Here is a 26,846-nt window from a genome sequence, read left to right as displayed (position 1 = left end):
GAGGAACCATAAGTAAGTAAGTAGGAAGAACCACAGGAAGCAGCATTGTTGGCGGTCAGGTTAGGGAAACGGATGCCCAATTAATTGAACGTCTGTTTTCCTAACCTGTGCAGAGCCAGTTCTCCTGGGCGCCCAATGCCATGGATGTGCTAGGGACGCACAATTTATCCCTAGCGTGTTCTTTTTAGTGCGACCCCTCATTTAAATAATGCATCGCGCACCCAGGAGAGGTGGATGGGCCCGCATTAGGAGAGCGGGCGCTCATGATTGAGCGCCCGTTCTGCATGAGCCGATATTGCATTGGCCCGCTAGTGTTTGGAGTTAATTTATATCACAGTGCAGTATGGTAGCTGTAGTCCCTGCTGCTTCCATTTGAAATCAGCACTGCAGGTACCACGGTGCATCAGGATGGGGGGTTGTTAGAAATCCAGAAGTGGTCTAAAACCTCTCTCCTTGACCTGCGTCACTTGGCAGCCTTAAAACCTGTACGTTGGTGGTTCTGAATCCAGGCCCGCAAGCACACCTAAATAACGGGATTTTCAGGATCGCCACAATGGATTTGAATGAGATACATTTGTCTACACTGGATCTCCAGTCTTGCAAATCTATCGCATGCATATTCACTGGAGCTATCCAGAAGCTCCAGCTGGTTAGCTGAGAATCTCTGCAGTGTAGGTATTCTTGGCAGATTCCATACACTAGTAATGAACAGCACTGTATCCATTTATTTCTTTGTGTGGCACATACTTAGCTGATGCTGTTTTAAATGCAGTTCTGGCTGGCTTGACTACGTGGATTAAGTCCAGAGTTGGAAGATTCCAGAGAATCCGCCTGATTAGGTGAAAAACTGTAGTGCCAGAGTTCTGCTGGTTCCCTCTTATCTTCTGGCCTTTTTTCAGTGTCCTTTTGCCAAAGCAAGGTAGCCAATACTGAACAGCCGCTGGGTATTATTGTCATATGGGGCACTCGGTATCTTCTGCATGGATAGAAACAATATTATATTTGCAATTCTACGCTCTCTGCTGGGCCCTAGCTAATGCACTGATAGAGCTCTGCTGGGCCTTAGATAACCCTTTAAAGAAAGGAAAACAGGTCTGGATTACCAGAGGAAATCGAGAGGAGTTGTCTTTGTTTTTTTAAATGTAATTGTTTTGACTAATTAGCCGTTTTACCATACAGAATGCCCCAGACTGTTTCCAATACATGCAGTATCAAATAACAATACCTGGTGCATCTACAGGTGAGCAGCTGAGCCCAACTGGTGGCTTTAGTTGGCGAAGGTGATTGAACTTCTGTCATAACTGAAAAGACTTAAAGAAATTTTATCTTGACATTGCACTGCCAATGAGGGCAAACCGAGGTGATGTGATCACTGACAAATTGTTTTCACATGCCAGTCCCGGATTTTGTGTGCCAGTGAGCTTAGGGAGCAAGCCTGGACCCCCTAAGCTGCCATATTTTAAAGGTGCCAAATATCTGGACCAAAGAAGCTTGTTCCTATTTCCTTTAGGACCATGGCACTGCTCCTGTTCTCCCCAGTGCTCTCTGCTCCCGCCTGTGGGCACTGAAATCTTAAGTCTGTCCTGGGAAAGGATAAATCCCATGGTATTGAATGCTGATTCTGTGACCAGGATGTGTACACACACAGCTTTGTTAACAAAAAAAAAAAAAGACCTTGTTTGTTAGTTCTAGCCCCATCTATGGATTTAAATGGCATTATTAGTCTCAGGGGTTCTGTTCCTTCTTATTTATTTATTTATTTAAGGCTTTTATATACCGACTTTCTTGATACAGATCAAATCAACTCGGTTTACATCGAACTAAGCAGAACTATAACCAACCATTCAACAAGTGACAATTTGAAGGAACATAAAAGTTACATTATAACAAGGTTGCCTTAACTGGGAGGAGGAAAAAAAGAGGAGGAGAACGAAGATAATTACTATATACAATAAATTACTATATACAAAGGAATATGGGAGGGAGGCAGGGGGCCGAACCTCATGATGACTAGTGAGCAAGATTAGCGTTTGTTTATTTACATAAGCGAAATGATAATTCTAGATCAGAATTCTAGATTCTTGGCTTTTTGCTTTAGGAAAAAATAATGCTAATAGGGCTAGCCATGCAGAAGGTCCTTAGTTCAATCCCCAGATCGGGTCTTCAGCTTCTTGGGTTGGCCAGGACTAGGGAGGCTGTGGAGGCAGCTTTTGCAGCCCCTCAGGTGGGTGGGCAAAGGGGAAGGGAGTTATAGTCATTGAGTAATGGTGACTCCTAGTGGCCAGATTTAGCACTCATGATTGCAGGGTTCTGGAAGGAGCCCCAGGCCTAGATTGGTTGTTGCAATGATTAGGCAAATTAGTGTTATGGTTTTGATGAATTGGTGAACCCCGGGCCGAGGTGAAAGGTGTCTCCGCCCACAGGGAGGAGCCCCGTGGGCCTCACCGTCAGTTGGCGTAGTCTCAGCAACGTAGGACACAGCTGTGAGAGAGACTTTATTAAGGAGAAAAGATAGTACATAACCCGAGGAGCGGGAAATATAATAAACAGTCTTTGAGCAAATACAGTAGTCAGGATGATGATGTAGATATGAAGGTCCGGTAGTGGCCCTCAGCACGGGGTATGCCGAGGAAGCTGTACTATAGATGCCAAGGAGGCAGAGGTCGGTGATATAGGAACCAGGCAGTAGACCTTCTATAGATGGTGTAATATCCTGAGGCACCGATAGAGTAGCGTAGATAGACTGAAGAACGATAGTGGCCCGAGGAACGGGGTACGCGTGGAATCTTCAGTAAAGTTGATAGAAGTTGGAGAATGTACTCACACAAGAAAGTCCCAGCAGAGATACCCGAGGAGCAGGTCAGGAAGTCCCAGGCAGGAGGGCCCTCCAAGGAGCGGATAGCCAAGATGTGGAAGAGCCTCCGAGGAGTGGGTACTCAGAACGTCCAAATGCCAGGAGGACAGTCTGGAACAGAAGACCCAAGTTAGAACAGATTTAACAAGCGAGAGAACTCCTTACTAACTCATCTTAGCAATGGGCCAGTCAGTATAAGTACACTAGTGTTGTTGACATCATCGGGAGGGGACGCCCCTGAGGTTCTCACCATGACGTATTCATAAGGAGGCCCTGCGCGCATACCTAGGTGATGCTGGAAGTAAGATGGCGGTCGGCAGTGCCCACGCTGTCCCAGGGAAGTCGGCATTGGTTGTCGGAGGCTGCCATTCTCCCAATGATTGACGGTGCAGGGAAAAAAGAGGTGAGCATGAGAGGTCGCAGCCGTCTGCAACTGACAGGCGCAACAATTAGATTGGGATCGGGGATGCAAATAGAGTAAAAATACCCAAATAGTTGTGAATGAAGGCTCATGGCACCAGGATCCCAGCCCTGGCTCTGACTGAGCTGGAGGCCCAATTAGATTAGAATTCTTTATTGGTTTACTTCTAGATAAAAAAAAAAAATCACGTTAATATCCCTGAGTGGTCCGTTGATCAGGTTACTAAACGTGCCAGCACTCCCTGCTTTCTTGTAGCATGTACATTTGTGATCTTGGACAAAGGAAAAGCAAAGGATTCTCCCATTACAAGTTAGAAAAGCTTTTTCATAGTTTATTTTAAATTACAAGGATCAGCTAAGATAGGTGCTTGCTATAATTAGTTAATGGGTGTTCTGAGTGGTCTCTCATATAGTGATCATTGGGGTATCCACCATGAATGTGGATAAAATATTTTTACATGCACCTCTCCAGCTCATGCATATTTGTGGTGACCTTTTAGAAATGTAGTTTAGATCTTATGATTTTAATTATAAAAACAGCACAGAAAAAAGATACATTGCTACAAGAAGAGATTACTGCCAAAAAAACTGAGATTTCCTCTAGTGAGATTGATAATAATGCATTTCAAGATCAGATGGAAAAGCTCAAGGAATCCATAGAGAAGTTCCGCACAGACCTAAAACAGATGAAGTTGGACAAATTCAACCGAGACGAAAGGGATTATACAACAGGTTTTGTATATCCGTGGATGTGTGAGGATAAAGTAAAAATATACAATCGCAAAGTCACTTTTGACATGAATAGCGATGACTCTTCAGGTGATGAATTAATTAAATCTGGAGCCTCTTCATCTGCACAAGCCCCCATGGGAGAGAATCGTTTTTTAGACTCCCGAGGTCAGGGCGGTCGGCGTCAGTACCGGACCAGAGCGAGCAACATATCATGGTCCGACCGCCCATACAACACGCGACAAACCCGCTCGCAGAACAACAGGGATCTCTAATTTTGAATCTATCATATTTCATGTTAACCCGTATTCACCTGCAAGTCCTTGAAAAAGGTCTTTCTTTATCCCCACTCTGAAAGCCAACCTGTTTGATCTAGAAGTCGCTGTGTACAAATTCACCCGGAAATTACAACTTAAACAATTTTTTAAGGATTCCATTACTACAGATATCTCTCTTCTTAAGAATAAATCCACTTGGCTCCCCCCTGGTGTTCCGGACCCCATTATTAGCACTTTCCATCAGGTAGCACTTCGCCAACTTCGGAATACTTTTACAACCCATCACAATTTTTCAAACTTGACTAAAGATGAATTCAGAGCTATCTAGGAATTACGTGACAACCAAGACCCGATAATAAAACCCACTGATAAGGGCGGGAAAATTGTCGCCATGGATCACTCTCAATATGTCAATGAAATTGAACGTCAGTTACAGGACTCTCGTTTTTATTACCCTCTGACACAAGATCCTACTTCTGCTAATTTGGAACAAATTGAGACTAGTGGCACTCAGGCCGGTTTTTTGACTCATAAGGAAGCGGCTTTTTTTGATGCGACAACACCCTAAAGTCCCCCTTTTTTATACTCTACCCAAAATTCACAAAAATGGGGTTAATCCGCCGGGTAGGCCCATTGTGTCGGGTAGAGATTCAGCTTTGGAGCCACTCTCCCAATTCGTTGATTTTTTTCTAGCTCCCTTTGTGCCTCAATTACCCTCTTATGTTAGGGATTCCCAACAAATGATCACGTTACTTGAGAATATTCAATGTGACACTGAAGGAATTTCGTTAGTAACTTTGGACGTAGAGTCCCTTTATACCTGTATACCCCAGGATGAAGCAATTGACATCTCTTTTGAATATTTTGAGCTACGCCCTCGTCCGCATCGGATACCTTCTGATTTTCTGCATTCCTTATTAAAGATGGCATTACAAAAAAAACTATTTTGCATTTGAAAAACAATTTTTTCAACAAGTAAAGGGCACTGCCATGGGGGCAACCATGGCACCTGATCTAGCTAATTTATATATGGGCCATTTCGAGAAGACCTGGATCGACAGTATTAATCCTTTTTCATTATACATCAGATCTTGGCATCGATACATATATGATATATTTATTTTATTTCAAGGAACAAAAATTGACTTCGATGCTTTTTTTGATTGGCTCAATTCATTGAATAGTCATTTAAAATTTACAGCTAATTTTCAAGAAAATCAGATTATTTTTTTAGACATTCTTGTAACAAAAGAAACCAATGGCTTCACTACAGCTTTACATAGGAAATCTGTAAGCAGCAACACCTTGTTACATTTTACCAGCGCTCACCCTAGATGTTATGCTTGGGCTGTGTTCTGGTGTTGTGAACACCACCTTCTGGAGTGACTCCAGGTAGAGAGAGATAGGGATGGCTGGAAAGTCTCTGATGATGGTGACAGTGGAGCAGAGTAAGGCTGGAAGCAGCGTCAAATTCCAGGCTGGGTCAGGGCAGACGGCAGGCAACAGTGTCAGAGTCCAGGCTGGGTCAGGGCAGGCGGCAGGCAACAGTGTCAGAGTCCAGGCTGGGTCAAGGTACCTAGTAGTAAGGCAGAGAGCCCGAAGGCCACACACACACGGCAGGGAAGAGGGCCCGAAGGCCACACACGCACATAATAGGACAGCGGACCCGAAGGCCTCACTCACACGGCAGAGCAAAGGGCCCGAAGGCCTCACTCACATGGCAGAGCAGAGGGCCCGAAGGCCACACACACACGGCAGGGCAGAGGGCCCGAAGGCTACACACTCACAGCAGGGCAAAGGACCCGAACGCCGCACACATACAGCAGGGCAGAAGGCCCGAAGGCCACACACACAGCAAGGCAAGGCAAAGCAGGGTAGAAGGCCCGAAGGCCACACACAGCGCAAGGCAAAGCGGGGTAGAAGGCCCGAAGGCCACACACAGCGCAAGGCAAGGCAAAGCGGGGTAGAAGGCCCGAAGGCCACACACAGCGCAAAGCAAAGCAGGGTCCAAAGACCACACGCCGCGAGCAGGGAGCCCAGGTGAGCTCGATGCCGAAGCACTGAGGGAACTGCCAGGCAGGGATATAAAGGGAAGTCCAGAACATAGAGTGAACAAGGGAGATGGACTGGGCCCATCAGGAGAGCCAGCTCTAGAAGGACCCCTGGTGGTGAGGCGGTTGCACAGCAGCCATAGCTGTAACACTAGACATCTCAAAGAAAACTTGCCAACCAGCCAATTTTTTAGAATCCGGAGATTGTGCACGACTATGGAAGACTTCAAACACCACTCTAGAATTTTATCAGAGCGATTTCTCAGTCGCGGTTACCCTGCCTGATGTGTGAAAAGAGCTTTTACCCGTGCTAGGTACACTCATCGCAACTGGCTCTTCCTACCTCGATTGAATACTGAAGAAAATCAAGACATAATAACTTGTGTGATACCATTTTCCTCAATGGCTTCCAAAGTTAGAGCCATAATTTTGGATAATTGGCACATTTTGCAAAGTCATGAGGAGTTTGCTCAGTTGTCCTTATGCACATGCACTCGTGGTGCTAATTTGAAGGATCAACTTGTTTTTACAGATTCCACCCCACGTATGATGAATAATGGACAGGGTTTTCACCAAGCATGTGGCCATTGCTCAGTTTGCCACGTCATGATGAATGTGTCGTCATTATATTTTACATCCATTGGTTCTACAATTTTTTACGATCTGCCACATCTTGTCTCTCATCGGGTGTCATTTATATGATCCAATGCCCCTGTGAAAAAGTCGTGGGCAAAACGAAGCAGTCTTTAAAAACCCATTTATTTGAACACTGCTCCTGTCTTGCCCACGAACAGGTTAATGCACCACTGGTTAGTCACTGTCAAGACTTTACGCACACCTTTGATGAACTTCGAGTGTGTGTTCTTGAATTGATTCGCCCATCATGGCGGGGGGGGGGGGGGGGGGTGATTATAATCGCCTCCTCCTCCAATCTGAACAGCATTGGATACACCGGCTTGACACAGTGCAACCTAAGGGGCTGAACGCAAGTTTGGATCTACAGGTGTTTCTGTGACTGATTCCAAAATCAGTACGTGATGATGTCATTCGTTTCTCATTGGTTGTGCAAGAATCAGGTCTGCTTGATTTAAACAATGTTTGTTGTACGTTATGTGGTTTCTGTCCATTTTGAATTCAAGTAGGAGACCTCCGGGTCCCAAGTAAGGATTCTACATTCTGCTCCTTCGGATAAGATAAGTAAATCATACTGTTTCTAATATTAGTGTCTGTTTCTATGCCATTTTTAGAAGTGACAGAAAGCAAAAGGAATGATGTGAACACTGTAAAAAGAAGATAATGTCAACAGGCTGTAAGACTTTGTTTCATATAAGAGACGGAATTGTCTACCGAATTCCATCGTGTTAATACTGTCTATCCTGGCTCCTGATGAAGCTGCTGTCAGCGAAACGTCGGCCATAGTTGAGCTTGAAATATAAAGCTGTCAATACCGTCCAATTTATATGAAATTTGTAGTTTTCACATTGAGGCAATTTAACTGCCTTACTTGGCGAATAATAAGGACTTTTTTTGAGTTATACTACTCAGAAGTGTTGATAACAATAACTGTATATCTAAGTGACTGCAAGTGATTGAGAAGACCGAGCGCTCTCCAGGTTTAAGGAGAGGCGCTGACTGGCTTGCTGATGCAGTTCACTTTCTCCTTAAAAATGTATTATGAAAAATAGTTAAAAATCTAAAAATCTAAAAACTGTAAAACACAAAAAAAACACAAACTGAGCAATTGTTCTAAACTAGCAACTGGTTTTCCCTTTTGCTCGTTGGTTGACCTTTTAGAAAACCCATCTCACCGAGTTCCCTGGGATCCGGGTTGAGAACCATTCACCTCTGTAGTAGAAAACAGGAGTAGGCTTCAGCAATCCTAGAAAGCTTCAAACAGGTCGGCTTTTGACAATGACCAAAATACGTAAAGTAAACTGATTCTTAGATCAAAACATCTGCAATTATACATGACTGATCCATTTGTCTATTCGTTTATTTTACATCTTGATTTTTTTTTTTAAGGTATTGGATCAAGACATCCCCAAGGAAGAGCCTCTCCGGCTTTGTTTCCTGGTCAAGTTCTACCCAGAAAAAGTGGCAGAGGAGCTGGTGCAGGAAATCACCCAACATCTCTTCTTCTTGCAGGTCAGTGAGGCCTTGCTGGGGATGACCATGATCCCTGTCTGCCATGTCCTGCTTGTCTCTTTAATGCTAGTTGCCAGAAGTGCAGGAGAAGTCAAGAAAACCCCTGTTTCTCGTCCGCGCTCTCCCCTAGGGCCATTAAACCTACTAGACATCCCCTTACGTGCTCAGGCAGCATTCCCACAGAGGCTGCTGCCCTGATCAGCTTCGTGTTTTCCTGGGTTTTTATTCCCCCCCCCCCCCCTCCTCGCCCCTCACCTGTAGAGCAAACAGCTCATTAAGGTCCGGGAAAGTGGGCCAGTACTGTGTTTTTCCAGGTGCGGATTAGAAACCTATTTGTTAAAAGAAGCCTTGCCCGAGGCCTCCCATCTCCCAACCCCTTCTGTGTACCAGTCCTTGCGTTCCTCGCTGGTTTTGTTCTGTTTGCACTGCTGGCTGGATTTATAGTTGGTAACTGGAAAGCACCCTGTAAAAACAAATAAACCTTTCTCTGTTAACAGGAATTCTATAGATGTTTCATGCTGAATCTTGCTTTATTTCAAATGCAGCCTCGTAAACAAGCAATTGATTTTGTTCATCCTTGGCGGTGGTGATGGGATGAAGTGTTTTCTGTTCACATCCCAAATTTTTCATGTGCGGGGGTGCACCAGACTTCTACCTTTTGTAATAAAGTATGTTATCCTTAACTGGATTCTGCGCATGGTGTGACTGGGGACGCATTTTTTTTGGGGTTTGTTTTTTTTTGCTGCCCTTGGGCACTGTTGGTGCCAGGCTGCACCCCCTCCTCCTCACCCAGACTCCTGACTCATTGCCCACCCAGCTTGAACCTGTGATCCTTCCTCATCCATCACAGTCACCGGGGCTCTGGCTCGGCTGCAGAGACTTGAGTGAGCCTGAAGATCCCCTACCCCTTCTGGTTTCTGTGCAGGGGGATGAGGTCTGTGAGCCCTGGGCTGTGGGCTCCCTCAGTCCCTGCGCTCACTGCCAGGGCCCTGAGGTCTGCGGGAAAGGATCACAGGTCAGCGCCAGGGCTGGGGCAGGAACCGATTGAAAGTCCAGGAGAGGGCTGGTGGGATTGGAGGCCTGTAGGGCAGGAGCTTTCCCACTCCTAAAACTGGCTGCCCTAATAGGCCTGAGCGTAAATCCAGGCCTGGGTGTGATACCTTTTTATTAGTCCAATGCAAGGGTCATCCAGAGATGCTCTGACTGAGCTTTCAAGACCATTTAGGTCCCATCTTCAGAAGATTGAATTGGGCCAGTATGACTACTTATCCTTAGTTAAAAGTCTTGGGAGACCCTCAGCAGCTGAAAACAGGCCTCGATGCTGTACTAGTCAGATTCAGTAATCAGTCTTACCTTTCTTTTCCCCTTATACTGTCCAGTTACCACCATAAGGTGCCAGACCTTCACGCGGGAGGCGGCCGCATGCATGCGTGGAATTTGCATACCCAGAACCTTGGTGCTCATGTCTTTGCATTTATTACCCAATGCTGATAGTACCTTGCACATATTTTTTTTCTATACTTTCTCTTGTTCTCTGTGCCCCCTGCCTGCCTCCTCAATTTAAAAAAATAAAATAAAAAAGAAAGCAAGGAAAGCTGTCCACTTTTGATTTTGTTGCATTGATACTAGGTTAGGGCATCACTTCCCCTTTTTTTATGGATGAGTGGAGCCGCTGAGAGCTGTTCTTGGGATTCAGTTCAAAGAAAATATTTGGGGCCCCTACAAATTTTTTGAAGTTTTTGAAAGAACTGTAAAGCCTGACTCTTTGCTAAAGCATTTATTTGAGTGGGTACGACTGTCTGGGGTGCTTTGATTTATTAATTTTTTTCTGCTGTTTTAATCTTATTTATCTTTGTATTTTTTTTTTATGATCCTATTTTATGTATTCATTTATGATCTTGCTTATGTACTTATGTTTAATCCCATAGTTGTATGAGAGATGCATCTAATAAGTGTAATAAATAATGGGCATCCTGGGCGATGGAGGGAGGTGGGGGGGGGGGGGCCAGCCTGGGATGGCTCCCTCCGATGATTATGGGTGGTCTGCTGCTGGGTCACACCCCTCCCAACCCCTGCCCGCAATCTAGCCATCTGGGCAGGGGTCCTAGCCACCAGTTGCAACAGTTCTGGTGCCATGGGGAGTTTTAATCCTTCTGGTTCGGCCAGGGTCTGAAGGGTTTCATGTCTGCACCGTTGTACAGGTTCTCAGTTTCTTTCCTTAGCTCTCAGGACTCATTTTATATTCGATCATAACCAAAAAGAGGCCAGGAAGCCATCAGCAGTCTGGCAGAGGCTGCGGCTCGGCTATCCCTCCCCCTTTCATTACCAACCTCTTCACTCCCTCAGTAAAATCTGTGAAAAGAGAGTAATCGGGTAGGGTAGTCTAATGATGGCATCTTCCATTAGGTTCGAGAGAGTGGTAAGATGCAAGTTTTTTGGGATGGCCAAGGCACTTCCTATGGTGCCTGCCCTGGGCCTTCACTCTCACTGCAGAAGGTGCAACTCTGCCAAAGCCACTGGAACGTAACTTTTAGGCTTTCTTTTGAAATCCTAGCTGTGACCACACTTTCTTTCAAGACCTGCCGTGGCTGGCCTTGATCTCAAGAGAAGCAGTTATCCAAATTCCTGGCATTCCAGAGTAGGTAAACAAGAGAGAAGGACATATTGTAACTTGTCGTGTCTCCGATGGAGAGCACATCTGCACCCTATATCTTGGAAAACACGTGGAGGCACGCCTTTGGGAGTGGTTTGCAGTCTGTAGGCAAGCCACTGTGTGTGTGTGTGTGCACCTCGGCAATTTCCATACAGATGCACATACTGTGGGCGGGATTGCAGGAGCGCAAGCGCTGAATGCCAAGGCAAAAGGGCGTGCAGTTGTGTGCGCGGTGCTGCACCATGGCAGAGAATGAGTGGCTGCCAAACTTTCACTTTCTGCCTTGAAAATAAAAAAAAGGTTTATAAAGCCAGCTGTCACCAACAGGTGACAACGGCTCTCACCAGGTTAATGAGAGCAATCTTATTGATGAACCGAGGCTCATTTTTACCAGGCTTGACCAGTGAGTTTGGAAATTGATTTTAAACTGGGGGGGAAAAAAAAAAAAGTAATTTGCTGGTTTCAAATACATCATATAGAAGTTAAATGAGAACAGATCTTTGGAGCCTGGTGTTCGCTATCACAGGTTCGGAGTCAGAGGAGAAGGAAATTGTTGGGGTAACTATAGAGACATCGTTCTGGGCACTTTAGGAATTCCATTTTATGGAACACAGTTATTTCTTGTGCCTTAGGTTAAGAAACAGATCCTGGATGAAGAAATCTACTGTTCCCCCGAGGCCTCCGTCTTATTGGCGTCCTATGCTGTCCAGGCCAAGGTGAGTAGTGGCAAAAACAGTAGCATGGTTAAAGAGCAGCCGGGAGATGCATAGAGGTTCCCTACCTGCCAAGAGGAATGTTCATTGAAACTGGTGAGGGACATCGTCCAGTGAATTAATACAGGCGAATAGGGACTGCGAGAGTGTGAAATGTATAAATCACATCCTCCACCTTCCCCGTCCACTAGAGGTATAATTTACCTGCTGGTGTAACACTGATTGGAGACAGCACAGAAAAACTTTGGGTTATTTTTAAGCATCACCTTCATAAATAACAATTTATTATTTCAGAGCTATGTTTGAACTTCTTAAAATATAAAGTCCTGCAAAGGAGGACAGGAGGGAATGGAATAATTGGCTTTCCAGAATACAAGAGTCATCATTTCAAAACAAAACAAGCTTTTGAAGACTTAAGGCCTGTCCAAAAATCTGCCACCAAAATTCGCACTGGAATTTTTTGAATGCTCCAAACAGGAATGAACACACAGACCTTGGCTGCAGTCTTGTTAGCATCAGTGATGTACAGGGGGGACCTCTTAAACTATTTTCTGTTTCCCTGGCCTGGGCAGAACTCCTGAGAGCCTCTGGAGAGGAAAGTGGTAGCACGTCACTGGTGAACAAGCGTAGAGGCTGGAATGCACTGCGGGTTGGAGGGGACCCATGCATCTGAGCATGACTGCTCCGGCCCTGCATGCCATGTGCTTCTGGTACAGAGCACAGCACTAGTACGTGCATTATCCTGGACAAGAAAAAGGAACTCTTTGTGGGATGCAAGACCTTTTTTCTGGGACCAAACCTAACAATGGGGGTGCAGCATGGAAAAGGAATGTTTCATTTTTGTTTTTAAATTTAGTTTAATTTCTTTTTTTCCATTTTAATGTGTGCTTTATTGTTTTAGCAGGCGCTAAAATAAAAAAAAATAAATACATTTTAATGTTTCAGATTAGAAATGAAACATGGAACGACAAAGGTATCTGTTTCCATGTCATTTTAAAACAGCGGCACATCCCTACATAAGAATTACACAAAGAGAAGGCTGTACATGAGTTTTCTGTACCACATAGGCCACTGCTGCAGATAGTCCTGGTTCCCGGCTCCTGCCGCATCTCTCTAGTGCTCCTTGGCCCCAGGCTACATGGTCCACAGGTTCTGGAAACTCCTATGTTAGGAAATATCAATCCAACAACCCCCCCCCCCCCCCGGGAGCAGAATGCTTGCTTTCAACACAGCCTTGGCCTCTTTCTTTTACAGTATGGCGACTATGATCCAAGTTTTTACAAACCAGGTTTCCTGGCTGAAGATGAGTTGCTGCCCAAAAGGGTAAGTTATTACTTTTGTGATCTTTTCGACTGTTAAGAGATTTGGTCGGTCGGTCAATTGGAACTCATATCTCAGTATGATTACTGCTGATACAGAGCTGAAACAGAAGTACTAATAGCGTAATGTCTTGCCATTCTGTATGGCCGATATATATATCGTGCTGTCGCTCCTTGTGACCTTGGGCAAGTCACTTTATCCTCTGTTGCCTCAGGTACAAAATTAGATTGTAAGACCTATGGGGATAAGGAAATACCTACAGTACCTGAATGTAATCCGCTTTGATGTACACTTTGAAGTGCCGAAAAGTGGAATATACAAATCTAAATAAATTCACAGAACACAGAGCGGTGTGGTATGTCCACAGGAGAATGGTGGGTACACAGGACCACCGTTAAGGTTAGACAGTGGAGGCAGAAACAGTAATGGAATTGAAGAAATGCTGGGTTAAGTGCAGAGGTTTGCTAGTTGTAAAGCAGAGAAGAGAAAGCCAGAGATCAGCTGGAATCTATGGCATTGCACCAGGAAGAAAACTGGACTGGCTTAGAGGGTCCTTTATGGTCCTCATCTGGCATAATATTCTTCCAGTAGTAAAAAGCCATCCAAGGACGCGGAAATACCGTGAAGCACAGGAAGTGTGTAATTGAGATGTGTGGTAGAAGAATCACACCCCATCCCCTCCTTCCCTTATTACCCCTTTAACCCCTCACTCACCCTGGTTTCTCCCTCTCTCCCTGGTTCCCCCACTAACTCCTCACCTTGGTTCACTACCCCTCCCCACAAGACCCTGGTTCCCCTTGAACCCCTCACTCACTCTGGTTTACTCCCCCTCCTCCCACCCCATGAACCCTCACTTCCTCTGGTTCACTTCCCTCCCCCTTCTCCAATCCACTCACTCACTCCCCCACTTCTCCTGGTTCAGTCACTCCCCCCCTTCAATCCCTGGTTGGATTATTCTCTTCCCTCCACTCTAGGATCCTAATTCACTCTCTCCCTGCCTCCTTCCCCCCCCCCCCTTGGATCCACTCACTCACCAGCTCCTATCGGCCAAACAGGAGGAGGAGAAGGATAACGGCTTTGCAGTGGATTTCCGGTGCATCCTCCTCCCTCCCCTGACGGGGCCCGAGCATTGAGCTTTGAACCACATGGTTCAAAATGCGCCCTTCAGGCCCCGGCAGGGGAGGATGTGCGGAGACAATGCAAGGCCATCCTCCTCCTCCTGTTTGGCCGCTAGGAGCTGGTGAGTGGGGGGGGGGGGGGGGGGTGCTGGGGAGGAGGCGGGAGAGGGTAAATGCGCCATCCACTGCCACCAATGTTTCTTTTCTGGGGTGGGCTCGAGTTCCATACAGGGAGGGAGGGGGCGGAGCCCAATTTGCATACCGACGATGCAGGGCAACTTTCCTCTTTAGTAGATGTTTTAAAGGAAGGCTACATTTTCGAATAGAAGAGAAACGGGATGTCATTACATGTGGGAAACCTTAATCGAAACCCGGCATGCAGGATACAGCAGTATCTGACTGAATGAACGTAATCCAAATGTCATATTTTACAGTCATATGCAATGCATTATACATACACTATGGAATGGATATATCAAAGGGTTTCTTCTAATCCGTGCCTATGATAAAAATCTTTGCTATACGGGGTCAATTTTCGGAAGCTTACTCGGGACTTCTGCATGAGTTCACAATGTCCAGATTAAAGAGGCAATTCCAGCTGGGAAGGTTATGGTGGTTAGGGGCTAGGGATGTGAATCGTTTTTTGACGATTTAAAATATCGTCCGATATATTTTAAATCGTCAAAAATCGTTAGGGCCACGATACAATACCAATTCCCCCGATTTATCGTCAAAAAATCGTAAATCGGGGGAAGGGGGAAGGGGGAGGGCAGGAAAACCGGCACACTAAAACCCCCTAAAACCCACCCCCGACCCTTTAAATTAAATCCCCCACCCTCCCGAACCCCCCCCCCCAAATGCCTTAAATTACCTGGGGGTCCAGCGGCACACTAAAACACCCTAAAACCCACCCCCGGCACATTAAAACCCCCTAAAACCCACCCTGACCCTTTAAATTAAATCCCCCACCCCAAATGCCTTAAATTACCTGGGGGTCCGTAGCGGCGGTCCGTAGCTTAAATTACCCCCGGGTCCGTAGCTAAATCGGGGGAAGGGGGAGAGCAGGAAATCCGGCACACTAAATCGTGGTGTCTTCAGCCGGCGCCATTTTGCAAAATGGCCGCCGCAAAATGGCGGCGGCCATAGACCAATACGATTCGACGCAGGAGGTCGTTCCGGACCCCTGCTGGACTTTTGGCAAGTCTTGTGGGGGTCAGGAGGCCCCCCCAAGCTGGCCAAAAGTTCCTGGGGGTCCAGCGGGGGCCCTGGAGCGATCTCCTGCTGCGAATCGTTTCCGTACGGAAAATGGCGCCGGCAGGAGATCGACTGCAGGAGGTCGTTCAGCGAGGGTTCCGGACCCCCGCTGAACGACCTCCTGCAGTCGATCTCCTGCCGGCGCCATTTTCCGTATGGAAACGATTCACGGCAGGAGATCGCTCCAGGGCCCCCACTGGAACTTTTGGCCAGCTTGGGGGGGCCTCCTGACCCCCACAAGACTTGCCAAAAGTCCAGCGGGGGTCCGGAACGACCTCCTGCGTCAAATCGTATTGGTCTATGGCCGCCGCCATTTTGCGGCGGCCATTTTGCAAAATGGCGCCGGCTGAAGACACCACGACTTAGTGTGCCGGATTTCCTGCTCTCCCCCTTCCCCCGATTTAGCTACGGACCCGGGGGTAATTTAAGCTACGGACCGCCGCTACGGACCCCCAGGTAATTTAAGGCATTTGGGGGTGGGGGATTTAATTTAAAGGGTCGGGGTGGGTTTTAGTGTGCCGGGGGTGGGTTTTAGGGGGTTTTAGTGTGCCGCTGGACCCCCAGGTAATTTAAGGCATTTGGGGAGGGTGGGGGATTTAATTTAAAGGGTCGGGGGTGGGTTTTAGGGGGTTTTAGTGTGCCGGTTCACGATTTTAACGATTTTAACGATACTCTAAACACCCAAACGGCGACGATACGATTCCCTCCCCGTCCCAGCCGAAATCGATCGTTAAGACGATCAAGGACACGATTCACATCTCTATTAGGGGCTATGAATTTATGCACATAACCCACGCTGTTTTATGCCGTGTTGCCCCCGGGTAAAGTTACACGCGTGTATTCAGCTGCATAACTGCACAATGTTCAAACCCCATTTATGTGGGCTACCTAGAGTTTGAAAGTGAAGCTGTGCTGTGCATACTTAAAATTACAGGTAGAACTTTGTAGTTAGGCAGTGCCTCACTGAAAGTTTACCCCATGCGTAAAATATGCAGACTTTGAAGAAGAAAATAGCAAAAAAAAAGTGCCCTGTAATTTTTCTATTTTCTTCCAAGCCATGTGGTGCCTACTGCTTTCTAACTTCTTGGTGGGAGCTGCTCCAGGGTGTGCACTCTTGGAGAAATCCCAGCCTAGGGTTTAAAGCACTCCCAGTAAGTTACTAGTCTCTTTTTTGGTTCATGCTAAACTGAAAATTACAGAGTAAATAACTTTTTTGTAAAATTATTCTCTCCCTCAGAGGGTGTGGTGCTGAATTATAATGCAATATTTCCACGGAGGAGCGTTTCAGTACCTCCACCCCCCCACACACCTCCCACCTGCATATGCAGACAGGCTGCTGTAACATGGTCAACATTATCCAAGACGCTGACCGAAGTCTTGGCGTACCCAGTTCTCTGTCCTGTCTTTTTTTTTTTTTTTTTTGCGTTTGATTTGCGTTTTGCTTTCCTTCTCAAGTTGGCATCATCCACAGAGCCAGAGGTCGGTCCCGGCACGCTCTGGGCTGTCGCTGCTCAGGCTGGCAATTTCCCTCCATTCGGAAGGTGATCCCATTCTTTTAACTCCTGTGCAGGTCCTCGAGCAATATCAGATGACGGCGGACATGTGGGAGTCCCGGATCACAGCCTGGTATGCAGAACACAGGGGCATTGCCAGGTACTGCTAAACAGCGCGTTCAGGGAAGTCGATCAGTGACAGTACATTTCTTTTAGTGGAATAGACCTAGTTTTTGGGTACTTGCCAGGTTATTATGGCCTGGATTGGCCACTGTTGGAAACAGGATGCTGGGCTTGATGGACCCTTGGTCTGACCCAGTATGGCATTTTCTTATGTTCTTATCTTCTTACCCATTGGAAGAAGCTAAGGCCTCCCGTTCTTCACGGGAAACAGAGGTTTTAAAGAAGACTTGTCTGTTTGGAAGGCTCAGAAATTGACTGTTAAAAATGTGCCACATGTAAACACAGCATTAAAATCTAGGATCGTATACCCTCAGAAGGAGAGAGTTATTTGTTTTAAAAATATAGGCCTCTCTTTTGGGGGAGATGCTTTGGCAGATTGCAGCTCTTTGATCATCTAAGCAGGGATCCAAATGCTACCAGAGATGGAAGATGCCCTCTCTTGGCATGTATCAAGTTTCAAACTTCAGATAAAATAACCTTATTAAACAATTCTTTTAACTTGCTAGGGTGACTAGCAAGAAACATTGCAATATGCCTGATATATCTGAGTCAGGAAAGGTGAAGTCATAAGGTAGAAAGTCCGGATCTACCACATGTTCTCGGTCGTTTTTTTTTGTTTTTGTTTTCATTTTTCTGTGTTTTTCAGAGATGAAGCTGAGATGAACTATCTCAAAATTGCCCAAGACTTGGCCATGTATGGGGTGTCTTACTTTCCCATTGCTGTGAGTGTGCTGTTTCTTTATGATTTCTGGGCTATCTGCTGACTCTTCCAGAACAGGCTGAGCCAGTTCTGATTCTACACCTATGGACTCATAGTTTTGCCAAGCAAAACAGGACTGTGGGCCAATAGATTCCAGTGGAGGCAGAACCAGGACTGACTCGGTCTTCCCCTGATGACATGAAGGCATCTGGTAACTCTACTGTAAAGTCATTGTATTTTCCCTTAAGAGCAAGAGCAGCTGATAGGGGGAAGCTATATATGTCAGCAAGCAAGGGAGATTAAATTCTGATTTCTATTTCACAAAATGCTTGTTTTGTTTTGGTTTTTTCCAGCACAATAAGAACCATACGGATCTCTTACTAGGTGTCGATGCTAAGGGTATTCATATCTACAACATCACTAACAAGTTATTACCCGTGAAGTCCTTTGAATGGAGTGGTATTAGAAATATTTCTTATAGTGACAAAGAGGTAGGTGCAGTGTTGCATTCTCTGCATGTGTTTGTGGTGTGTGTGGGAAGAATGTGTGGGTGATGGAGCGAAGACCCAAGTGTGGAAGAAGGGGGAATTAGAAAGGGCAGTAAATATGGACAGAGGTTAACTTGCACATCCTCTACATACCTTTGGAGCTTTGCTAGAGATATTTAGGGATCTCTGCTGGGTATTTCTATAGACTGGACAGATTCAGCTCCTAGAATTGCTGGAGATTCCAGCACAGTTCTGGAGATCTACTCTATTTTTATTACTTGAATAGAAAAGATTTAGCGATTGCATAGTTACTTGTGAACAGTAGAGTCAAGGGGCTAGTAAATAGGCAGACTGGGTGGTTTGTTTTTTGTTGTTACTCCCAGTACTAAGTACTCTGGGATTTATAGTCCCATTGACAAAAGCAGCACTTGAGCATCCCAGAATACCTTGGATAGAATTTAAAAACTAGGCCTTGCTGAAAGTGCCTCTGGCTTAGAGATAATCTCTAAGCATTTATTTGGAGGCATGGGTAATAAATATTTTAAATAAAGAATTTCTACATTAGAACTTTTTGAAATGGTGTACAGTTACAGTTATTTCCTAGAGGTATGCAGACTGATTTAATTGCATCTATTATAAGCAGAGTTGACCTTTAAATTATTGTCATGTCAACCTAGCCCAGGGAAACTGGTCACAATACATGAATTATTCAGGTAAGGCTTACTTGGTGACCAGATGACTTGCTATGACCTAGGCCAGTTTCATCCACTCTTGGTTCTGTCCTATTACAGGTTCAGTGTGTGTGTGTGTGTGTGTGTGTGTACACATGAATAAAGATGCAATGGGCCGGTATCCCTTGGGTAACACCTTCAGTGAGATCCTTCACTTCAAGATACAAAGCAGTTTCCTGCAAGCCCTTTTCCTGACAGAATAATATACTTACAAAAACACAAAGCCACACTCATAAACACTTACTCACACTCTGAGTTCGCACATTATTAATACTAAATTACATACACACATTATTAATACTAAATTACACACACACACATTATTAATATAAATTATATTCCAGAAAGCCAGGCAGAATACACAAATACATCAAAGGCAATAGTTGCAATAATAATAATGTAATACAAACAGCTCCCTTAACCGTAAGAAAAGTGAGTTGATTCTGTCCCTCTGCCATTGCCTCCCTTCTCCCCCCGCCTCTCAGGCCGATACAGTAAGGAGCGGTAGGAAGAGCTGCGTTAGTGCCGGGCGCACCCGCGGTTGCCGCACGCACAGTCCGGCTCACCTACCGCTCGATACTGTATGTAAATAGCTTGCAAATGCAAGCTGCGTCCAAGAAGCGTCCGTGAAGCGTTAGGCCCGTGCAACCCATTTTACTGTATAGAGCTCTATACAGTATCCTGGGTGCGCTGGCCTAACGCTTCATGGAATGAAATGACAGGTACCAGGAAGTGGACGGTTCTCCTACGCTCGGGATTGCCAGTCCTCTCTCCCCTCCTCCCGAAGCAAGGCTGCTTTACGCCTTGCTTTGGGAGGAGGGGAGAGAGGACTGGCAGTGTAAAGCAACAAAGCGACTTACTCTTCTTGCAGCCCCCCTCCGGAGACGGACATCGGCGGAGACAGACTGCGGCTCCCCTGCCTCCCGGAGGCAGCTGCCGGCGAAGATGGATGCCTGCACGGGCGAAAGCGGCCCCTGTGCGTGCAATTGGGCCGCTCAAGGCGTGACGTCACGATGTTTGGCGTCACGGCATGTGACGTCACGTCTTGAGCGGCCCAATTTTCGGGTTAGGAGCAGGGTAACCGCGGCTGCACTTTACTGTATTGACCTGAGTTATACCCTTTCTGTCTGTATATCTGAAACTGTGTTTTCCTAAAATGCAGTCCAGGCCTTCTCTTGCAATTTTAACTCCCTTACCATAGATTCTACATATCTAGTGTTTACCTCTTATGTTACAGTCATGTGATGTGTGTCTGTGTGAGAACTCTTGAGTGCACTGAAGGCCTAGCTTCTGATTTCATCCTTAGCCAGACTAGTCAGACTCAGGCTAAGTAATTCCATTACACCTTGTCATAGGCATGGAGGTGCAATTCTGCTTTTCTTTAAGAAATCTGTGCATGCAACAGAGGAAAACCAGGACTGGCTTGCTCTATTTTAGGTGATATGACACTGTCTGATTAACTTTAAGGACACAGGATTGGAATTAAACTAATTTTGAAGGGTGTTGTAATAACTAACAAAATGTCTGAGATATTTATTCCTTAAAAATTTTAAATAGTCTTGTTTTGACTTCCAAAACCATTCAAATGCTAACACAGCTGGCAACATGAAATAGATTTTGAGTTCCAAAATCGCTGGCTAGTGAAAAATCCTGACAACTTCCCACTATGATAACACTTAAACAATTCCTTTTTAGAATGACTTTTTTTTTTAAAAGGATCATTACCTCACTGCAAGCCCTTCTTGGAACAAATGACCTGACCAAAAGCAGTCAATAGATCTGTAGCAGATTAACATGGGGGTTGCCCTTAGCGTGCACTGGTCCTTCCTTCTACCCTCTTTCTGAAGATGTATGGGGGAGGGGAGAAATGTGTTCATTGTACCTCCTTTTCTTCCTTGACAGCTAAAAATTAAACCACTTGACAAGAAAGCAGAAGTTTTCAAGTTTTATTCTCCCCAGCTCAAGGTGAATAAATTGGTAAGGCCATTTATCTGTCATTTAAATACTTAAGAGAAATGTCCAGATGAATGATGGGAGCCCTCCTTGTAGTATATACAAATATAAGTAGTTAGATTAACATAAGTTTCCATATAAAACATTTTTTTTGTTTCTCTCCCTGAGACTTGAATAAAGATTTTATTGTGAGCACCAGGAAATGTTTCTGTAGCCGATAAGGACAAGGGAGAGAGATAACTGGAGGCAGAGTAGGGTCAGCAGTGGCACAATAAGCAGGGGCAACTGGGCAGACTGGATGGGTCACAAAATCCTTCGCTGCTGCTATTTGCTGTATAAAGGTAGGCAATCTATGAAAGCCGTTATTTTATTTATTTATTTATTTATTTATTTGACGTCTCTTCTATACCGATAGCCGTTCACACATCGTATCGGTTTACATCAAACAAAAAACTTTGGGCAGGGCCCTTACAAGTAACAGCTGAACATAATTTGTTAAAGACAAAGTAACTAAAATAGGGGTATTATATGTATATACAGTAACAGTAACTAATAAAATAACTACAACGTATTTATAGCATTCTTAATCCTATTCAGAAAGGGGGTTAGATAGGGGCTTACAGTTTAGTTAGGAAATACAAAGAGAATAGATGCCTCGGTCTTTTTCAAATCCTTTATTGAAGTTGGAGACGTAAAAGAATAATACAGCCCGACTCTGGCCGAGTTTCGCCGTTCTCACAACGGCTGCTTCAGGGGCTTAGATATACATTCATGGACTCAGGATGATGGAACAAGTCATGCGCTTGTTTTCCAGTTATGTTTGTGTCTATCTGATCCGCAAAGGTATTAGATCTTATCACTTGTGCAGTCAATCATATTCTTATGAATATGTATATCTAAGCCCCTGAGGCAGCCGTTGTGAGAACGGTGAAACTCGGCCAGAGTCGGGCTGTATTATTCTTTTACGTCTCCAACTTCAATAAAGGATTTGAAAAAGACCGAGGCATCTATTCTCTTTGTATTTGCTAATTGCTGTATTACTGTGTGACAAAGTCACAAGCCACTTATGGAAATCTCTCCCCTCCTACCCAAAGAATGAGAATGGCAGAGCATGGTTGTATTTTGTGGGTGCCATATAGTAAATGCTGCTTCATCTGAAAAGAGATGGGATTAACTCTTTCTGATGTGACTGCTCCCACAGGCTTTTGCCTTGACTGAACTGTCGAGGGTGCCTTTGTGATGTCATCATGGAGCACTGTGATGTTAGTGGCAGCTGATTGGCCAGAGATGGTCTGCTGCATCATTGGATTCCAATCCCAGGACAGCACTCTGCATGTGTAGGGTTGCCATCTGGCTCTAGATTTTTAGGACAGGTTGTCACTTATAGTCTTGCTTTTGATAGGGAATACAATAGGGAAATCAGAATAAGTCCCAGCATGCAGTGGGGTGAAATTTAGGACTGGATCAATCTGTCCTGAAAGTCTGGAGCCAGTTGGCAACCCTATGTTGCCAACTGGCTCCATGGATGACTGTTAGTGATGACACTTAGAAATCTGATGATTATCCAAATGCTGGTTATTAAACCCAAATGCGATTTACCTGATACAGCTATCTATAAACAGATGTGTTTTTGGCTGTGTGCATAGAAATACTGTGTATGAACAGGGCTGTACCTAAATTGTGGGATGAATGTCAAATGGTTTGGCCGAGTAATAGGAAGTAGTTGATCAGCAACCCACTGGGGGGGGGGGGAAAACAGCTGATTAGCAGGATCTCTCTCAATTTTTCAGGGAACCTAGGATCTTAGGCCTCAGCTGCTGTTTAAGTAGGGTCTCGCATACCTGGGCACTTTTAGCATTTTGTGGTAAACGTGCACTCACATCTTTGCTGCCCCTGGCGAGACTCACCCGGTTGGGGCTGCTGCTCTCTGCAGATCTTGCTCCTGTGCATCGAAAACCATGAGCTGTTCATGAGGAGGAGGAAGGCAGACTCTGTCGAAGTTCAACAGATGAAAGCCCAAGCGAAAGAAGAAAAGGCGAGAAGAAAGGTGAGTACTCCCATTCCCCCCCCCGGCTCTACCAGGGCTCCTGGAGCATCACTTCAAGCAAGGCAGTCTTGTTCTGTGAAGTCCAGAGGACATAGAATCCGATGGAAGGGCAGGGCCCATAAACGTATGTGCTCGTGTGAGTGTGTCTGGGACAGGTACAGGGGCACTGAAAGAAGGAAAAGGAAGAGCCAACTGGTAACTCTCTCCTTATAAGCCATTAGCATTCTAAACCCTATGGAAGCAGAGGTGCATGTCACGTCCCAGCACTGCCAGGGCTGGATTCCCACGAGGCAGCGTTGGCACCTGCCTAGGGGGCATCTTGTATCAAGTGACTCCGTGTTTTCAGGACAGGATGATCCAGTCCTGGTTTTATCCCTTTGCTTGCAGGGACTTCTAGTCTGCTTTTCTTCCTTCACCAGTATTTTTTTTTTATTGTTTTTATTCATTTGCCATGTGGTCAGATTTAAGGATTGAGCAGAAGTCCTGCGGTCTATTTGTTTTGTGCACATGCGCCTTTTTTGAGCGGTGGTGCAAAACTTTGTGCTATCTCAAATAATGCAGAGTAATCTTAAAGAAAACAGTTTTTACGAGAGGCTTACATTTGATACAAGCGCCAAAATTTACTGCAAGTTTAAAAATTATTGTTGTCGTGGTTTTTTTTTTTTTTGAGTGGGAGGGAGGAGAAGCTGGAAATTTCCTCCATGTTCCTTTGGACTTCCAGTTCATGTGAAATCGAGGCTGGAATCTGGTGCAATGAGCCTTCATCCAAAACCAGCCAGGGATTTTTTTTTTGCCAGTTTTGTGATTGCAGTGACAGCCCTGGGTGAGGGGTCACGTACCAGGAGTGTCTTCCAGACCCCTGCAATCACAGACCCTAAACCCAGCCGCTAGGCGTTGCCATTGCACAATTTCTCTCCCAAGGGCCATGAACGCGGCCTGACCACTCCGGGGAGCGGAAGGCCTCACCCAGCCCTGGATTTGTCAATTGGCATCCATTATGCCTGTGCCTAGGATGGCAAACATTTAGGGGCATTCAGGCTGGCTAAGATTTGCTGCCTTCCAGCTCTGCTGAATCTCATTCAGCAGAGAACGAGAACAGCCCCTTACAGAAGATGGAGGGGTGAGAGCAACAAACGTGCTTAGAGGCAGCAAAATCCTAAATCCATCCCTGACCTCACCCAGGAATCAAAATTATAAAAACAAAAAATCTAACCCATTTGATCCCATCATTGGTGAAGGCAGCTGTGAAAGGTTGCAAGCTTACCCTGTCTCTTTTTTCTTTTTTTTTTACTGTCCAGCTGGAGCATCAGAGGCTTTTCAGAGAAAAACAACTACGGGAAAAGGCCGAGAGAGCCAAAGAAGAGCTGGAGAGGCGATTATTCCAACTGGAGAAGGAGGCGAGAGATGCCAGTGAGGCGCTGGTGAGGGCACAGGCAGGCTTCCCAAATCTTTGAATTGCTAAAGGGAAAACAATTGTTCTAATTAGTAGATGAATAGCCCTGGTGCTTTACTTGGTTCCACTTATAAATCAAACCCGAGGGGTTTTCCTGAGAATGGAAGACTCTGTCCATGCGTAGGAACATATATGGCGAGTGTTTGCAATTCATGTTCATAGAATTGCTTGCCTTAAAAAGGGGTGACCTACAACGCGATCGATCTCTAATTCTACACATGCAGAGAAAAAACATGACACATTGGAATACGCAGTACTTCGTTACCATTATGGCTTTAGTTAACAGAGTAAGTTCCTTGTATAAAGACACTTTGTGGACCCGAAAATGACATTCTTGTAAGCAGTTGGATTTATTTCTTTACGAAGGAGCGATTTTGAATGTTGGAAATACACGGCAATAAGCAGAGCAGTTTCTATAATAATTCCGGGGTCAGAAAGGAGCATCAGTGCTTATTCTCAAAATGAGTAAGCTCAGGAGTAACATTACAAAATTATTTTTTTGTGAAAAGGATGGCGGGTGCATGGAACTGCCTCTCAGGGGAGGCGGTGGAGGCAAAAAACAGTAACAGAATTAAAGGAGGTTCGGGGATAAGCACAGAGGATCCCTAGTTGTGAAGAAGCGAAGGGAAGGCCAGAGATCAACTAGGGTCTAGGGCACTGCAGAACAGAGAAAATCAGGCTTTACACCGGATTAGCCTTAGGGGAAAACAACCAAACATATCCCCACCATCCCAAGTAAAATTGCTCTGTGCGTCAGCAGAATCATCTTTGTCCCCCCCCCTCCCCCACCCAGCCCACTCGGTCCTGGAGCTATCCCCTTCCACTGGCAGGAAGGGAGCAGCACTTCTTGCCTGCGACAGCCGCCTTCTTCGCTGGCTTCAGACTTCAAAGTGAAGCCGGCAGGGGAGGCAGTCGCAGGTAAGAGGCACTGCTCTCTCCTCCTGCCAGTGTGACGGTATCGCCCTGGGTACACCAGGGAGAGGACAGGGATTAGGTGGTGGATCGTGCCCCAGTGGGGAGGAGGGGGAGGAAGACCATGGGCCTGCAGCAATGCAAGGAAGGGCGCCCCTTGCTCCGCACGCCAAAAGTCAGCCCTGGCCTTGTGGCCCTTATCTGCCATTATATCCTGTATTTCCTTTTTTTTATATTTAAGAATTAAAGGAAATCATTTGTTACCAGACAAATGATACAATTCTGAAATAATGTGCGGCTGGGTTTGAAGCCATTTCAAGAAGGGGATTTGGGATTTTTTTTTTATTCAGTTACTTGCTTTTTCAAACATGAGGTCAAGGTGAGTTACAGGTTATGTAGGAACCTACCCCAGGGGCCTTAAAATCTAAGGGGCCCGATTTTTTTAAAAACCCGGTGTGCGCAAATCCCGGGAGACACGCGCCTGGCCGGGGGCCGCGCACGTACCGAGCACATTTTCAAAGCGGCCCCCGGCCCGGCGCGTGTCTCCCGGTACGTGCGGAAGGGCCGGGCTTTTAAAAAGGGGGAGGCTGGGAGGCGGGGCGAGTGCTGTCCCGGTGAAGTGTGCGCTGGCAGCGAGCCGGCAGGCGGAACTTACGGCTGTTCCACTGAGCAGGTAAATTCTAAAACAAAAAAAATTCGGGTAGTTAGGTGGGGATTGGGGGTGGGAGACGGGGGGAGAGGGGAAAAGGGAGGAAAGATAGGTAGGGGGTTAGGGAAGTTCTCTCCCAATCCGCGAGCAAGTGAGCGGGCATCCACGTGCACATGGGCGAGCTGATGTATCGTGCATGCGTGTGCCCGCGGGTATCGGATTTTATATCGAGCGTGCATCGACGTGCGCATATCATAACATCGGCGCGTCCCTTTTAAAATGTACCTTTTCGTTGGTACCTAAAGCAGTGGAGGGCAGATTAAATTGCCCAAGATCACAAGGCACATCACTAGGAGAAGCAGGACTTGTACCCTGGCTTTCAGCCCACTGCACTATGCACTTGGCCACTCTTCCACTTAAGTAACTTACAAATGCTAAAGAGGTATAGGGGAATGGACGAACCACAGTATCACATGGATACTAGGGCTCTTAGAAGAAGGACACATGTATTCATTTATTTAAAATGATTTATAACCTGTGCCCTTCCCAGATTTTGGGGCAGGGGAACAATAAAAACACACACACACAACATTTGTATTAAAATACATAAACAAACTACACTTAACAGTAAAACTTACATCCCCGAGATATTTTAGGGTAAAGGCTACATTGGTCTATTCTGCCAAGCTGAAAGCGTTTTCA

General features: G+C 45.8%; 1 protein-coding gene across 6 annotated transcripts in view; it reads left to right on the top strand.

The window, feature by feature from the left end:
* LOC115096941 (merlin-like) overlaps window positions 1-26,846 on the top strand; it is a 57,301-nt gene that overhangs the window by 16,516 nt on the left and 13,939 nt on the right. For all 6 annotated transcript variants that reach the window (XM_029612267.1, XM_029612268.1, XM_029612266.1 and 3 more), the window contains 9 exons: window positions 8,355-8,477; window positions 11,763-11,846; window positions 13,098-13,166; window positions 17,106-17,188; window positions 17,858-17,933; window positions 18,265-18,402; window positions 21,033-21,107; window positions 23,017-23,130; window positions 24,429-24,551. In XM_029612267.1, the coding sequence (XP_029468127.1) occupies window positions 8,355-8,477; window positions 11,763-11,846; window positions 13,098-13,166; window positions 17,106-17,188; window positions 17,858-17,933; window positions 18,265-18,402; window positions 21,033-21,107; window positions 23,017-23,130; window positions 24,429-24,551 (885 nt within the window). The remainder of the gene's footprint in view (window positions 1-8,354; window positions 8,478-11,762; window positions 11,847-13,097; window positions 13,167-17,105; window positions 17,189-17,857; window positions 17,934-18,264; window positions 18,403-21,032; window positions 21,108-23,016; window positions 23,131-24,428; window positions 24,552-26,846) is intronic.

The sequence above is a fragment of the Rhinatrema bivittatum genome, chromosome 8 (assembly GCF_901001135.1).
Source record: "Rhinatrema bivittatum chromosome 8, aRhiBiv1.1, whole genome shotgun sequence".
Taxonomy (NCBI): domain Eukaryota; kingdom Metazoa; phylum Chordata; class Amphibia; order Gymnophiona; family Rhinatrematidae; genus Rhinatrema; species Rhinatrema bivittatum.
Note: the sequence above shows the minus strand (reverse complement) of the source record. Positions and strands in the feature narration are given on the sequence as shown.